The 17,636-nt window shown below is 43.3% G+C and overlaps 1 protein-coding gene across 1 annotated transcript in view; it reads right to left on the reverse strand.

Moving 5' to 3' along the window:
• Positions 1-15,313, reverse strand: part of NPTN (neuroplastin) — a 43,021-nt gene extending 27,708 nt beyond the window's left edge. Inside the window, exons 1-3 of the mRNA XM_026068362.1 lie at positions 15,231-15,313; positions 5,327-5,727; positions 320-488 (exon numbers count right to left, since the gene is read on the reverse strand). Coding sequence (XP_025924147.1) covers positions 320-488; positions 5,327-5,727; positions 15,231-15,313 — 653 coding nt within the window. The remainder of the gene's footprint in view (positions 1-319; positions 489-5,326; positions 5,728-15,230) is intronic.
• Positions 15,314-17,636: the final 2,323 nt, after the last annotated feature.

Below are 17,636 nucleotides of genomic sequence, written 5' to 3' on the forward strand. Positions count from 1 at the left end.
CTAAAGGAGTTTAGACTGAAACTATGGGCTACTTGCCAAAGAGAAATTTACGGTATGTTTATGTTGATATCATGTTTACTTAACTCAAACAAGATAGCTATAGGGAACAACCTTTCCAGAATCGTTCTTCTAACACGACTCTCAGATGCGCTCTTTGCAGAGCCTTGAACGCAGATCACTTCACGCAGTTTGTCTAACCACTGTGAAGCTGAGCCAGGGACCTGGTAGTCCCAACATCCCATCATCTATTTCAAAGYCATAAGTCTACCAAGTTTTTTGTTCTCCAGCGTAATATCACGATGGTTCCTAGTTGACTTACTTGTATTCTGTAGTGTTTGTAGATTTTCTGGTGCCGGGGATCTCCTCTCCATTCTTCACCCAGTAACTGGCAGAAAGGGGGCTGGGACTTGTGGTGAGGTTACACTGCAATGTGACGGCTGAACCATACGGATGGATGGTTACATCCTCGCTGGCATTGATCCTGGGCTCTGAAACAACGGACACGTTAAATAGCAACAAATCTTCGCTAACGATCGTGCCACACTAGTCTAAAAGCGAGAGGGGAATTGGGAAGGGAAGGAGGCTACACAAGGAACGTCACTGCACTAATTTGGGAAAACACCAAGAAAGTCACAAGCAAGCAGCTGACCACTAGCGAAGGCAACACTTTAGGGATCAGCTTCCCTCTATGGAAAAAAGAGAATTATTTATTTTAGACTTTTTTAATATTTAGCATCTCTATAGATTTCTGTATAATACTGTTACTTGGTTTTACACGCTATTCAACATAAGAGAAAGCGCAGGTCCTGTGACAATACGTAAGAAACCAGCTACCCTTCGGGAAGCAATTTGTTTCTGGCTATTAGGTGGTTCCTCTACTTATTTTGGGGTTTAAAAACAAACCCTTTTTCTATATAGAAAAGCCTTCAAAGTTAGAATCTTGTGAATAACATTTCCGGACTTCCCCTCTGCAGAAAGGCTAATGTCCACCTAAGAAAAATACCCCGTCTGCACCAGGACACATTTCCACGCAAGATGCAGGCACAGCTCTGCTAGTATGAAACCCTGCAGAGCAAGCGGGCAAAGCTGCATTTCGATGAAGCTTAAGAAAGGTTTCATCCTGTGCATACAAGATATTTTGAACAGTGCAACTTCTCTGATGTCTAAAATTAGAGCAAATACCAAACGTGAATAAGGCACAAGTCTGATGAAGAATGGCTGAAAGCAGGCCTTAATGCATAACAACTAAAAAAACCCCAATTACGTACCATGTTAAAAGTAAAGTCAGGAACTATTTAGTTTATAGAGTAACCTTAAATGTAARTATTAATGAAGAAAAAAAAAATTGAGCTTCATTTAATAAACAGAGCACAAGAGTTTCGGACTTTGCTAGTTGCACTAGGTAACTGAAGCCAGACTGTTTCGCTTTACAATCTTACCTGGTAAGGTCAMATTCATATTATTTATTGGTAAGGCTTTTCAAAAGCGATAAGGCTAACATTAGGGCACTCTCCTTAAATTTGACAACCGAGTTTTCTTAAAATTGTGCAGTTGGTTATTGCTTCCTAACAAATAAGACTGATGAATTTTTTGAACCGGCTGAGACAAACTTCCTCCCAAACTTGGAAAAAAAGACCTCGCTACTGAAGGCCTACGGGGTCTCAGCTGGTTTCGAGTAGTCTGTAAAAACTCAAACACGCTTCACATAACATATCTGGAGCACAAATTCAGTCATACCCATGCAGTCTTCTGGATATAATGCACTTGGAAAATAAATTATTATATGAGGGGAAGTGGAAAATACCAGTACCCTCAAAAACGTTGCATTTTTCATCGTTTAACATTTGTCTCTCCAATGCAGTATTTAGACTGCTGTCCAGGGATGCAAGGAGAAAAAACATTTATCTACTAATAAGCTGACAAAGCCATTTGAGTCCTGTAGAACCTTTTCTCCTTTCTTCAGCAGGCCAGCTACAGAACTTTTTTCACAGCTATTTAAAATTTTTCAGTCCGCAAAAGAGACAAAGTATTTTCCTTTTAAGGGCAAGCTGGCAGCGCAGGCTCAGGGGCCACTGAAAGAGAAGACGACACATTCGGAGGGAGCAGCTGGAAGAGCCGCTGCTGCCCGCGAGCTACCAGGGCGACGGGCCGGCAGCGAGCCTGGAAGCGGGCAGCGTGCCTGCGGCCATCGGAAGGTATTTCTTACACAAATCCTATCAACAAAGGAAAAGTCACCAAGAGGAAATTGCGTCCAGGCTACAGAAGTCAGAACGTTAACAAGGACACCGTCCAGAAGGCTTTTGAAGGTGGTAGTTTGGTTTTCACGTGTTGCTGGTAACGGATGATCTGAGGTCTGCTCCTCAGACTGACRAGCCAGAACACACAAACGAAAAGCCGCCTTCAATGACTATTTCTGCTGACATCTCTCAGCTAAGCTGTGATGTCCAAAAACACTTACATCTGTCCCAAGTTTGTAACACACTGAAGTAAAGGCAACTGATAACAAAGCTTTTGCTGGAGCTTTCTGGGGGCTTTTGTGTCCGACTTGCAACATTTTGAAGTTTTAGGATTGAAGAAAAATGAAAGGAGACTAGAGGCAACTTCAGTCTCCCTTACATCTTTTACCTGCATTTACTGTATTTTAATCTGTAAAAAGAGCAAGCTGGCAATTCTAGCCTGATTTAATTCTGGAAGACAAACTGCAAATGGATTATTCCTGGGACAGAGACACCCAAAGAAAGATGCCCCACTGCAAGAGCAGGATGCTGAAGATGCTTTCTGCACTTAAACTGTCAATTTTGTGCAAGATCAGTTTTGTCTTGTTTTTTTTTCCTTTAATAAAAAAGGACATTCACAACTGAAATCCATTACCCAGATTAGTAACGAGATAGATACCAGATTCCAGTTCTCAGGTGCTAATTTTTAAGATCAGCAGTTGCACTTGATCTCTCTGCACGCCATTTGGGACATCGGACACGAGCTATGATTTAAAATGACAGTGAAAAGAAGCTGTGCTCTTCCGATATGTTCGACGTTCCTCTTCCACGGTGCTGATGTCAAATAAGGCCAGCAGCAAAACGGCCACCAGCAGCAAGAAACTCCCACACTGTTTAGTCAGAAAATTCCCATTTCTAATGCAAACTGGGGTTTGCGCACACAAAGCGGCCGCACAGACATTTTGAGAGGCTTCAGATAAGATGCCTCCCATGTTGCAGGAACTGCTTGGAAGTCTGCTTTCCCCCCTTATCTCTATTTTCTGTATTGTCATGCAGGGGCTTGATATCTGTGTGCTCCGTTTCCCAAACAGTTGGTCAGATCTCTTAATATATGCAGTACTACAGAGCAAAAGCATAAAAGCATTAGCTGGACATTGTCCCTCACATCAACATGAATAAAAAACAAAACCAGAAGAATTGTCCTGGGTCCAAGGCACTTAGCAATGAGTCATGGTACACACTCCAGAATTAGTAGTGCTGGATGCAGATATGACAAGAAGCCTTCAACTGGGGATGAAGAGGAAAAGTTAAGCTTCAACCCCCAGAACAGGTTAGTTTCAGTGGCCAGAGAGGAGGGAAAAYCCAGCTTTCCATGTGGAGACATCTTCACAGTAATTCACTTCCAAATTCATGCCACACGAACACCATTACTGACTTTACATATGAGAAGGATTTTCTTCCTCCGTAGGTTACTCAAATGGACTGCACAACCAGGAGAGGAGAACAGAAACACCTCGGATATTTCCATATGCAAGAGAAGCTAAAGGCCTTAGCAGGGGCATGGAGAGGGGGGATTTCCAGGAGATGCTACTTCCTGCAGAAAAAAATTTTTAAGCTTTGTCTTAAGGTAGTATCATTTCCTAAAATTAYGCAGTTCTTGCTATTGTAGGCATTACAAACGGTCTACAGACCTGAGTCCTTTGGGACCTCAAAGGATGAGGGAGGGATCAAGCATTCAGGCTGAAAGCTGAGCAGGTTTGAGCCCAACAACCCAATGCTACTTAAATTTTTAAGTAGATCCACACCATTGGGTTCATTCTCTACTTATTTTTCCACACATATCAATGTTCTTCCCATTTCCCGGAGGGAGGTTCTCTGATCCGCCAGCACCGACTGCAGCAGACCGCTCGCCCTCTTCCAGCTCGGCGCTGGGGACATTGCCACACCGCTCCGTCGCGGCACCAGGCAGTCCAGAGAGTGAATGCCCAGMGGAACAGCAGCCAGAGGTGGATGTGCTTAGGGACACACCTCTCTAGGTAGCCCAAAAATATAACTGAGACATAATTACAGAGTTTGACACTTTTGTACTTAGACAAAAATCAAAGTCGCACATAAAGGTCTATTGAAACAGAGTGCAATGGCAAGACAGTATCTACCTTCCACTATTCCACCTTAAGGCATTGAGAAATCACCAAGAAAGCAAGTTCTCCTGTACCTTCCACACAGCAGTCACACTGCTCACAGCTCATTACACATTTACTTGTTAGCAAATGAAATAGGGTTCTTCTATACTGACTCTGATAAAATAAATGTCCAAACATGTCAGGGACTGCTTAAAAAGCCAGCAGGATGCTTAAGACTTGTAAAAACAGAGAATAAAAGCAATTCTGGGTCAACCATATTCTCCACTTTTGAAAGCTTTTCAGTTGCCAAAAGTTGCGTTCTCAGATGAAACTCATTCAGCTAAAGTTAAGTCTAACATTGGGGAAGGAATTTTTTCCTCCCCTTTCACAGCCTAGTTTAAGAATAGCTGCATCAGTTCGGTGCTTCCGCATCAGAGAACTCATTAGGAAACATGCTGCTGTTCAGAAAGGAAAAGAAACACCATGATTTTATGGAAAAATCTACACATTAAAGGTCACATGTAACTGAAAGGGAAAGATTTGTGCAGAAGTATATATGCAACCAAAGCCACGTGCGGAAGGCATTCAGAGAAATTCTGAGAGAACAGAAGAAATAAAAATAAAACAGTTAGATCTGGGAAGAATATATAAATCAAATATAAAGGCACTCATGGAGAAGCCAGCATTAGGATGGCTGGAAACCTACTACAAAACTAAAGGGGGCAGGGAAGGAACAGAAAAGCGACACTGGGCGAGTTTTCACACAGGAGCTATGGAACAGATCCATAGGTTTTCCCAAGTCCTTTGATCCTAAGGAGAAGAGACACAGATGGCAGACACTTCAGCTCTACAAGTGGAGGGACAGGTCTGGGTGCAAAACAACAAGACAAGGTGGAGGAGGGTTATACCAAGGGTAACGGGAGGGGTAAGGGTCACCAGACTGCCTCTAGTTACTACTGTACCACCACTGCAGGGTGCCGGACTCACTCTGAAGGACGCTTATAGTAGCCTGGGCTCGAATCCACGTTATGGAGGGGTTTTGCCTCAAGTCATTCCTCCTGGGATCGTTGCTGGCCCTGCACTCGTAAGTCCCAGAGTCTTCCAGCGTAAGGCGGGTTATTCTCAGCACACTCACCCCATTCGCCCCGTAGGCAGTGTTAATGGCGACCCGGCGCTTCCGAGCGCCATCCCACAGCTGTTTGAAAGCCTCAGCCCGGTTGACTTCCGCATACCACCACTGGATCTCTGGAGTGGGGCTCCCAACCACATCACAGTACAGTTCAAAGGCGTCCCCCGTGAGTTTAGTTTCTGACATGGGCGACTTGACAAACCCGGCTAGAGGGAGGGGCAGCAGAAACGCAGTGACAGACCAGCAGAAAACAAAAGAGCTTATAAAGAACAAAGCAATGAGTGGCAGAAAACAGAGAATCAGATAAGACATTAGCATCCACAATAACAGCTGTTAACATAACTTTTATAGAAGAAAAAAAAAAAAAAAAGCACGACAGAGAGCACTTGCAGGTTGTTGTTTCGCTAGCGGGGAGCTCCCGGGAGGCCCGGCTTCACGGCGTTAAACGCTGCTGCTCCCGGCTCCGGAGCGGCAAAGCGGATGGACGCGGGGCAGCCGGCCCAGGGCAGCCGYGTGCTGCACCGCACCCCGCTTGTGCCCCGCTTGCGATTAGCRGCTTAGGAGATCACTCCAAGACAGAGAGCCAGCTGACGGGTTCGCCGTCTTTTCAGTTGTGCCAACCGTGTAATTGGCAAGTGTTGGGTGTTCAAGGTCAGACGTCTTTCTCGGAAGAATTTGCTAGTTTTATACAGCCTAGCTACAGAAAAAAGGAAAAAACCCTCAAGCTTCTGCCCTACACAGCTCTCGGTAAACTCCGCTTAGACCTTTTCTTCCATCTGTTTTGGACTCAGGAGGCAGGGAATTCCCCAAGATACAAGTGACCTACTTTCCTGAAGTCGCTACATCACCACAGCTGCAAGTCTCACAACCTTCTAAGGTAAAAGGGATTTTAGGGGTGTATGTGCACAGGCAAAAAGATCAGTTCATTACTCRGGAGACTGACAGCACCAAGCGAGCTTCAAGAGAAGAAGCGATGTTTGCTTTTTAAAAAAAAAAAAAAAAAAAGTGGTGCTAAAATTCAGTATCAGGCTGAAACAACCCTTTTTATGGCATGAATTTCTTCCTTACTTACCAGCTTGAGGACAGCGTTATGAGCACACATAAAAGTGCCCTTCAATCCTATTTTCAAAGGTATCCGTTGAGAAGAAGGTCGCTTCAAAGCTAGTCTCTTCCCCTCTCCCCTCCTCCCAATGAAGATTAGACTGCAGCTGGCCAGACAGATTATGCAGCAAAACCTGCCGTATTGCTACGCTCTCCGGGCAGCAGGAGTCATCGCCAGCGAGCAGCGCTAGGAGGGCCACACGGCCGATAAAACACAGATGGTTTCGTCCCTCTCCTCAAATCCATTCTTTACCTTCAGGAAGCAGGCTGGATGACACTTCAGTTATTTTATTTTATTTTTTAAAGGTAAGGTGGGTTTAAAGCACTGGTAAAACTTCTGGTGCACGCTCATCGAAGAGCTCCCCCCAGCATCGTTTGGGCACACCTCATTTCTTACAGGACACGTGAAACGGCAAAACGCAGCGGTACGTTGCCAGCCGATTCCCGGGGAAGCTCGCACCACGGAAGCTTCGCTGAAGAATCGTTCAAGTGACAAAACAGAGAGCAAGAGTCTCTGCAGCACGAGCAGCCGTCGCCCCGCGCTGGCACGGCGCTGCACGCAGAGCGACCGAGCGCTGGCTGCAGGTAACAGCTACAGGAACAAATGCTCAAAGAATCGGATCAACGCCGGAAAGCCTTTCAATTACAAGCTCGCCTGACGTGGATTCTCCAGCCTGGTGCTCCAGCACTGATGGCAGGGGAGCTTTAGGCTCAGCGGAAGCACCACTGCAACTAAGCCACTGCTGCAGGCACAGAGAGGAAAAGCTATTCCCCCAGAAGTGCCCTCATTGCTGGCGGTTACAAACCCCGCCGAGACCACCGTTGCTCTTTCTTGAGGTTAACAAGGATCACACTGCTGCTTGGGGTACCAAGAGAGACCAGGTTATGCTCTTGCTCTGCTGGACTGTCCCCATTTCAAGGGACGCTGAGTGAGGACCTTGTATTCCCACGGTGGCATAAATCAAGCAGCAGGACCTGGATCTATTTGAACGTGGTTTACGAGAATCAAAAGGCTAAAGCAGTAGCATATGGCATAACCCAGTTTCTTTCCAAATCTTAATTATTAGTTCCCTCCCCTGGATACGATAGTCTTGTTTTCCTGCCTACCATTTCCATAATTTGGAAATGCCACTCTCAGCCAGCGAGATGACAGTACCTCAGGGAAGATTGCTCAGAAAGTCACCACGACTCTACAGATTCCCACTTTCCAGTAAACACTGATCCACAAGGAAAGTGAACCACCCTGTCATAAAATGGGTCACTGAAGTCAAAGGCCAAGCGACCCAAAGCTGCAATTCGATCCTGTCTCTCCGGCTGCCCAGACTACTCAGAAACCACGTCTGCATCACAGGCATCTCACCTAGCCTCGCGGCAGGGATGAAAGGGGCTTTAGAAGACAAAAGAGCAGTAGAAAGAAGTCACCAGTATGTTCTGCAGTCAACATGATACCGCTCGGCATCATGTATATTTTAAAACAACCATTAGCTGAACTGCTATTCGGGCTACACAACAGACACATGTAATATGAAGGGGCATGGTAAAATCTCTTGTTAAAAGGGGTATCCGTAATTTGAACGGCACGAGCTGTCAAAACCTTTCAGGTTTTGACAATTTTGACTGTCAATTTGATTTTGTATTTTTTTTTTTTTATCAGCTAAGCTGTTAAAAATGTTCGAAGTTTGTGCTCGGACAAAGCTGACAAAGAGTCAAAAAACCCAAGATTAAACTGGACAACTGCATCAAAAGGCCTGTTTAGTAAACATGCCTGGAGCTTAAGTTTTAAATCCTACGTTTCCATCACTTTCAAATCCCCTCGAAAAAACACTCAGATTATCATAAATTTCAATGCAATACTTTCTCTCTTGATCGGAATAATTGTGTTTTCAGGGCAGACAATTAATAATGGTGACAACAAAAAACTGGGTTTGTTGGGAGCCACCCCTGTCCCACCCGTCCTAAAGATACAATCGTTCTTCAGAAAGGTTCYGGAGAAAATTCTGGAAGGGAAGGGAAATTCTGGAAGGGAAAATGTGAAGAGGTGGTAGAAAAGCCTCCACACGCAGATTAATAAAACCTCCGCATTACAAAGGACTGGCAGTGCTATTTAAAACTCTCCAGCAGAACCTCCGGTCAGTGTTTTGCATTTTCAGCAGTTCACAAACAGCAAGGCAATATACATCAAACAGCATCACTAAGTTGAGGCCCTGCTTCCAGCTACTGTACATCTGCCAGAGCCATTTCTGATTAAGATATCCTGCCAGAAGCTGCAAACAGAGCTAAAATCCATYGGTACCAAGCAGACATATTAAAAAATATATATATTTTTTTTAACATGGAATGCTCTCTGTAATACAACAGAAGTCCAGAACCTGATCTACCGAGCCGAGTACTCCTGCTTTTTGGCACTTCTGTCGGCATTTTCCATAATTGTTCAAAACCAGGCTGGAGAATGACACTACACAGATTTCATTGCTTACATAAGAGGCTTTTGAAGCCCAGCAGCTTCCTTACTTGGCCGTCGCCGCAGCACAGGACTCGCTGCGTTGTCACTACCGTGTTCTGCACCGTTCTAGAGACCTGAGCATCAACAGGCGCCCAACAAAACGAACAGCTGCATATCGAAATACAAACCGATTAAGACAACAGGTCAAGGTTTTGTTAAGGGGATTATAGTATTATCAGTTGAAAACTGGAAAACTGCTCTCATGCATATTTTATGGCTGCCTGTAGTTTTCGAAGCGTAACCTGCAGGAAGCACTGGTTGCAAGAATGATTTTTAAGGGCCTCGATGCAAGGGCTCCGCTGACTGCGCTTCAGCTTACAAGTGTCAGTCCGGTACGGAAGAGCAGAGCAAAACTGGGGCCAACACTCAAAAGCTGGCAAAGGTAAGGGCAAAGCAGGAGACATTAGCTAGAATGCCACTCTGTAAAATCATACAGACCACTGGAAGTGGCGGAATAGCCCAACTCTTATTTGAATCCTTGTTGTTCAGTAAAATGGGAATAAGCATCTTCAAGTGCTTTTAAGAAAAAATTCTTATTGAGGTTTGATAAAAAGTGTCAACGACAGCTGTATTTCTTTTGTCATCATTAATAACTTTGTTTTATTAGTGAGTTTTCCCTCACTAAAAGAAAAAAAAATTTAAAGGCTAATTGCTATTGTGCATAAAAGAACAAGGGAAAACCTGTCATTAAATATCCCTAAATCCCGCAAGGTCTTTACAGATCTTCACAATATATCAGAGTGCAAGGAAAGTAACGCAAGATGGTCCAGAAGGTATACCGATTCAAGTACACTATCATGTTTTCAAGCATTTTTTTTTAATAATTTACTGTTATCTGCCTGCAGGACACTGAAGAACAAGTGACAATTATACTAAATTGCTTCTAATGCACTGTTTGCTTATTGAAGTTTTGATCTTCCCCCACCAATTGCGAGGGTAAAGGTGAGGAAAGCAGAAGACTAATACTCTAAAACTAGAGAAACAGGTTAGTCTCTGCATGCAGTTCTGCCACAGGCGCACAAATTCCAGTGCACAGCACAGGCGCTTCATTTGTTAGAGCTGCAAGTTACGGTTTGTTCCGTAGTGAAGATCCAGAGTAAGAAAAAACAAAACAAAACTGTATTTTGAAACAGACAGGTGGACTTGAAGTGGGAGCGGGGAGAAGCGAAGAGCTAATGGAAAGGGCAGCCAAAAGTTTCCATATGCAGCAAGAGGAACGTGTGCAGCAGACTCCGAGAGCCAGAAAGCTAGGAAAGCTCCATGTTAAACCACTCTAGGGTTCAGAGGAGAAGAGGGGACGAGAAGGCTAAAGATCGAGGGTCGAAACGAATGTAAAAGCCTAGCCTCGCTGCTCTTAGGCRAACTGCTTTCATTCACGAGGCTTTATCAATGAAAGACATCTTCTCAGATGATTTTTTCTTCTGCCAATAATTATGAGCTACCTGCGGGTCAAAAGCAAGCGATGCCAAGCTAAGCTACGTTCCAGCTTTGGCATATAAATTAATCACAGCTTTACATACTAGCAATACCCTTTCCAGCGTCACACGGTAGCTGCACCGTTTGCTTGCAGACGGCGCCAGGGACAGTCAGGAACCTGTCACCTATGGAAACGTGTGGCGGGGAGAGGGAACAGACCTTATCCACTTGCGGATGCGATCCTGCAACTGGAGCCTTAAATACAGCATGCAGCTAGGAATTTAGACCTAATAATATTAGAGGTACAGAGAAAAATATTTAATTGTAATTCAAGCCAAGCCTAGCTTCTACAGCATGTAAGGCAGCTTGCATTTTGGGCTGGAGCCCAAATGAAAAAACTACATAGAAGAAGATTCCTTAATAGCTTAAAAAGAGCATCATGAAGACCAAAGAGCTTCCCCACTTCCTTACCTGCTAGTACGAACACACAAAAAAGGAGCTGGACAGAGAGATCAACAATTAGCATAAAATACACGATCAGCTATCTACCAACCTACGAACAGCCAGAAGGCAGTATCTGCCAAAAATCATCCTTCGTTTGTGAAAATGTTTATGCTATCGATTTAGACAAGCTTTTGTTACCGAAGCTTCACACAGGATACACTAGGTTGCAAAAGCATCAACGCCAGTGGTATTGGAAAGGCAAAGCAGGGGAATAATAATCTTTTTAAGTTCAAAAAATTAAAATAAATACATTTTTTAAAATAGGTTTTGCCTTAAGAAAAGAAAGTGTGGATAAATGCTAGTTGACAAAAACATTAAATCAGTTCCAGCAAAAAGACATAAGCAGCTAGGAGTAAATGAAACGCAGGGATTGCAAAAAGCCCTAATGAGACTTAGAACAAGCTATAATTTCTCTAGATTTATTACTTGTATTGGGGATGAAGGTTAGAGCTGAAAAAAGTGCAAGTCCATCAACATCAAAGAGGAAGAGCAGATAGTCTTAAAAATGGAGTCTACAAAGACAGAGGAACAAGAGGGTTATGTAGCTCAGGGACGTGAAGGACTAGTTAAACCAATTCATAGAAGAACACGTGCACACAAATGTACAAAGGCGACCCAAATTAAGGAAATACAACACATTTCCAAAAATGTTTTTGGTCACAAGGAATATAACTACACCGCAGCAGTTTTGCGGTCAGAGGCAAGGCAGCGTGTATCTGTCAAGCATGATAACGCTCCTCTCGTCTCCATCATATGGTGGTTTCCACTTATACGCGGAAGAAAAAACAGAGTTCAAAGCTCAAAAAGGAAAAAAAAATAAAATAAAAAGTGTTTGCAAAGCTAGGGTAGAAACACAACCAATTTCGAGCACAACCCTGCAATACACAGCTAAAACGCCGACTGCTTAGGGACTGAACGCTTTGCAGACTGTGTATATTTACAACCAAAGCCATAACGTAAACAGCGACGGGGCTGATGTTTCCTACTTGTCCCATTAGCCTGCCATATGCCCACATTTCACCGCTTCCCCACAGCCCTCAGGCCTTCGGCACGGGTCGGGAGGGTTTGTTTATATATATTGGTTGATAGCTTTGCCTGGAATCCCATATGTTTATACACCGAATAAAGCACATCTCGTCTGGCCCATTTTTCTGTCCCCCTTGTCTCTGAACAGCCAGAAAAAAAAGTTCTTCTTAGCATACTGTAACGCATTTTTGTAAATACATGACTTCAGAAAGGCCTTTCCCGAACAGACCACCGCACACCCAAATATCTTTGCCGACGCGAAGTTTCGGATGTTCTCTCCGCTAGTGCTACCCAAGGCATCCCAGACAAGATAGGTACGTTCTTCTAGGAAACGCCACCACTTTTTATGTTGAGGTTCTGCTGCCAAGACCAGGCATGCAGGTTGAAGCTTTCAGGGAGATCTCCTTATTGAACTGTTTTCATATCCTTTTCCTAATTGTTATTTTGAATTATCAACTCTTGGCAGAATGTTTTGAGGAAAAAAAAACAAAACCAAACTTCCCAAGTACCCCAGGCTCTGCATAGGAAAAACCAAGAGAAGTTTTATGACCACCAGCAAATGCTTCAGAATGACCAGACAAATCGTTTGATCCTTTGTCTTGGAATTACGAAAAAATTGCAGTTATGAGGATTTAAGAGTGAAGACTACAATATAACCAGGTGCAGACATTTAAGATGCTTCTGAATGGCTACATTTGTACAAAGAATTAGAAACAACTGCCTCATTCTAAGGTATTTACGGGTTCAAAGTGTGCTTGGAGCAGGAGAGGAGTGACCAGGGGGATTTTGCTTTCAGGAAGGGAGATCAACTTACCTGGTAACTATAAAGACTTCATTAAACCATGAAAGCACGGATGTTCTCAGGTAGTCTACAGAGTGCTTCTCAGGTGGGTTTGCTTTGCACTCACTTTAGCCTATTTTTACCTTTATCACAGGGCAACAATCTCACTTGTAACTGGCATCAGAATTTCAAAAGAAAACTGCATTAAGTTGCCCTCCTGCCCTGTCCCTCCCGAAGACGCTCATCATCTGGGCTTTGAAAGCCTGAGTGTCTGCTGCTTAACCTGGTACTCTGCTTAATTAAGACTTTTTTCTTCTCCAGTGAAGGATGTTAATTAAGTGATAAATTTTCCAGAAGGGAAAAAAAAAAAAAGACAGCATCACTGACAAAGTATTGCATTTTTATTCCGGTTAGGAGGGAAAAAAACAGCCTAATTAACATGCGGTTTCTTTCCACTCCTGACCTTTACTAGAAAAAAGCATTTCAAGTGAGTCAAATGCGTACAAAAGAAGTGACAGCTGACATGCTGGCTGGAGGAGAGGGAGAAAGATACTTAAATTCCCTGGGAAACAGGAAAACATGCTGCGTTTTCGCCTACCATCTAGCAGGTTTAATGGCTTCCCATTCATTCAACACAGGAGAACCAGTCTCTTATCAGTGAAGTGATAAAAACCGGGTTTAATTTTCACAGGGCACTCGCTGTCCCCTTTGCTGTACGGCCCCACGAGTTTAACTCCTTAGGCGCCGCGGCACTGGCGCACATCGCGTGCCCCGCCGGGCAAGCGGCAGCAAGTCTCCTAGGTGCATGGCATAAACGCAATGAACTGAGAACTTGCCTTCACTGCTGTGGTCTACTTTGCCATTGCCTACTCTTTATCCAACAGAAGATGCTTTAAAAACAGCACTTGGACATTTGGATCAGACGTCCAGACGAGCGTATGTTGGTCTACGAGAAAACTCAGAATTGGAGCAATACAAGAACTTAGTTCCCGCAGCTTTATATAGACAAAGGTAGGTTATGCTTGTTATGAAGGAAAACATTATACGGTGAGTATCATGCCAAAATGCCCAAGTCCAAGCTGCAGCTTTATAGTCATTTCACAGAGAGGGAAACCTAAAGATTACTTTCTCCAAGTCCACAGATGTAAGGATTAACATTTTCTGGATTCAGACCAACATTCTGTATTTCTCTGTGCATCAGAAAATCTTGCTCAGTTTGACATAAAAAACAAACAAACAAAAAAAAAAGAGTGAAGGACAAACTAATATCAATTATTTACCAAAGTAAAATTCAGAGAGACCAAAGTAAATGCTTCAGAAAATGCTTCAGAGCCTTCTCTGCTGCAAGAGCATCCTGGGAATACGTCCCCCGTAGCCAAGGAACGCTTCCTTCCTCCCTGCATCTGCGCAGAGGGAAGGGACATGGTGATCTGCTCTGAGGTTAGAATCAGGGAATTCAGACTGGAAAGGGTTTCGGAAGGGTCTGGTCCAACCCCTGTCCCCAAAGAAAAACCCACTTAGATCAGGCCAAGGAGCTCCGACACACATGACAAGGTGTTCATTCATGTTCTCCCACACACGGGGAACCTGTGGAATTTTTATTTAAGATTTTCCTCCCCGTAAACAAACAATACTCTATTTCACACAGCAAATGCTTCCAAGCACCACTACTATTTTACGGGCGCTGACACCACACATTGTACCTGTGCACGAACTGATCTCATTAACTATAATTCCCTGAAAAACGCGTCAAAACACCGTTCATAGAACGAGATTGGCATGCAGTGGGAATTATAGCTGTGTCTTTCCAACTTCAGGAAGCTACTTTCACCCCAAATATATTCTTACTAAATAATCTTTTGGGGTCCAGAAACCTTCTCCAAGCACCTTTTTCATATACGTACACGTTTTCATGAGTTGGAAAGTTCTTGTTTTGCAGCAATCCTATGCCTGTATATTTTTGATAGCATAAGGTAAGTGAACTGAAAATACATTCAAGTCTGGAATACCTTAGCAAGTGAAAAATATTCAGGACAAGAAATTAACATCTACTCCCTCATTTTGGCTCCACGTTGACGTCAGCTGGCTGGCTACGGTCACGTTTTGAAGCATGTTAGATTGCAAACCTTTGTTCTTTCTACTTAAAGCACAACATCCACATTTCTGAATCTCTTCTACTGCAAGACATCATAGTCTGAAGATCTAACTGGAACACCAGCTTGTGTCCTTTACAAAGGACAGGGAAACTTGATATCTCACTTAGTTACGGCAAAAGTGGGGAAACAAAACCCAAACACATTCCACTTTAAACAGGAAGAAAACCTTGACATTCATATTTAATTGCTAACTTTGCTAAGGATATATAACATGCCGATTCCTATATTTTTCTGAGAGGGGCTCAAAAGTGCTGATAACTAATGCAGTGTCTTACCTGACTAAATTAACTACTCGGAAGACACACAAGGAGCAGACACGGGGTAAGTGGGTGCTGCTTTCACACAGGCGCATCCCCATAGCGCATTCGGAAGTTCCCAACATAGCTCATTTTCTGCTGAGCGCAAGCCCCGTTGTCAGTTTACAAGCGCTTCCTTAAGAAAGTCTGCTTGCCTCTTAAACCCCAATTTCTTACTAGAGGCAGTGAAGGAGAATCTGGAGAACTCCAAGCTTCACTGCCGTGTGAGTTTATTAATGTCCTTTTATGCACTTAAAGAAGGGTATGCTATTACAGACATTTTAGATATCACTTCACACATGATCAAGTGTTCTCTTCTGCAAGAAGTAGTATAGAAAAGTCTACTTGTATAGAAAAATATATGTAAGTACAGAAAATTCCTCGCTTCTTTTTAAGACTAGGATCAATGCTCTCCAAATAAACAAAAGATCAAAAGCAACAATTTTAAGCTAGCTCTGATCAGTCTGAAGCATATATTACCTGTTCTGCAGCACGGTTAACAGTATCCAGATCATACAGCTGGTCAGTGCCTTAGAAGCCCTATCTCAAAGAAAATGCTAGAGGACATCAGCCAAGAACTGCTCATAGCAGTCTTTAGAGTAGCTCACATACACTGTAAATACCAGAGCTGAAGACCGTGGACAAATCCTAAGTAACGAAAGCAGGCTACTTCTTTCATTAGGATTATATTTAGCTATGGGACGTTCCAGTCGCGTGCTTAAACAGGCGAGACTGTTTAGCTTCATCTGGCAGTTTATGCCGACCAACAACTTAGGTAACGTCAGTTAAACAAATCTGAACGACAAAGCCGTTACCCAGATCCCAGAAAAATGGCAAGTTCCCTCGCAGAGGGCACCCGGCTGAATTCAGGACAGCGCCATCAGAGTGCAAATCAGGTTTAATATCAGAATACGCCAATGGCAAAGGGGTTTGTCTTCATCCCGCTCCTGAATGCCACATGGATGAGCTACAAACGTTGCCCAGGGTTGACTATGAACTGAAGGGCTCAGCATTGATGCAAGAGTCAAGTGATTTAAGGCAGTTTTCATTCTGCAATCAACCGAGTAAGGTTTCAAAAGACACATTTGTAAGCTGTAATCAAGTTTACTAAGCATTCGCACCCTCCCTCTAGTAAAACCCTGAGCTATCAGTATTCTAACCTCAAGGCACAGAGTCCTCTTATCTGCAGACACTTAACTGGTTCCGAGTATCAGACGCCCAATCTAATCACCTCAATGAAGCGAGACTGTTTGTTGTTTCCTGATGCTGGTGCAGTGCAGGATGTTATGCCAAACATTTTTAAAATGAGATAATTGAGTGACAAATGATGCTTTTGCATGCATTCAAATTCCTGCTTGTTCAGAAGAGTGCTCCTTGTCAGGAGACTGGCTTCATCCCATGGAGAAGCATTTAACTAGATTGCCTTCCACTGAGGATCTGCAGACTAGTTTCTCAAAAAGTTTTTTTCCAAAGATTAAGCCTGCCTCATCCTTAGAAAAGGTTGGGAGAAAAGGCTGGCATTATTCTCCAGTTCTTTCCATTTATGCTTCTCTCTGACAGAAGTTAGGGGGGAAAAAAAAAGAAAAAACAGCATTTATTAGTTTTAACTCCTTTTTTTTTTTTTAGGTCACTACAGATTTTTTTTTTCTTTGTAGCTAGAAAACATACAAGAATGTCTCCAAAACACAGAGACGCAGCTCCTGTACGTTGCTAAAAAAGATGTGAACAACCAGGAACCCACTCCACTGAAGTAAGTGGGAATAAATTCATCTTCAAAACACAGAAAACCAGAGTTCCACAGAAAAGCAGAGCTGCCAACAGCTCAGCTGCTAGTGTTTCTCACAGAAGACAGCAACTCAAGTGTGTCCAGTGTTTAAATGCAACACAGAGACTAAAGCCTGCATGCCGAAGATCTCAGGAATATTAAAAGCAAACAGATTTGCATCCTAAAATATTGAAAACACTGTAAAAGGTTGGTGAGGATAACAAAAAAATCTTGTGTTCAGATTAGTTATTTAAAATCCTCAGACTATTCCATTAGAGAGCTCAAGGTTTAAACTACTTTCCAATTCTGTTTTCACCTTTCCTTAACCAACAAACGTGTGTTTGAAAGGGGACTGATTACATTTTTCTTTAGTACGAAGGAAGCGCATACTGAATGGCAAACCTATTTTTTCCCTTTTAGGCATTCTGCAGAAGTACGAGCTGCTCTCAGCCTCATCTGTGATGAGGAAGCAGGGCATTTTAATACACAGACCTTTTTAAAGAAATGCCCTTTGCAGAAATGCTGGATTATGTAACAGGTCATGCAATCCAAGGCAGGCTCGAGAACAAGTCATTCAGCAAAAATATACGTGCCCAAGAAGCATTATTAGAAAAAGGTAC

Source organism: Apteryx rowi, unplaced genomic scaffold (genome assembly GCF_003343035.1).
Source record: "Apteryx rowi isolate R43461 unplaced genomic scaffold, aptRow1 scaffold_27, whole genome shotgun sequence".
NCBI classification, from domain to species: Eukaryota; Metazoa; Chordata; class Aves; order Apterygiformes; family Apterygidae; genus Apteryx; species Apteryx rowi.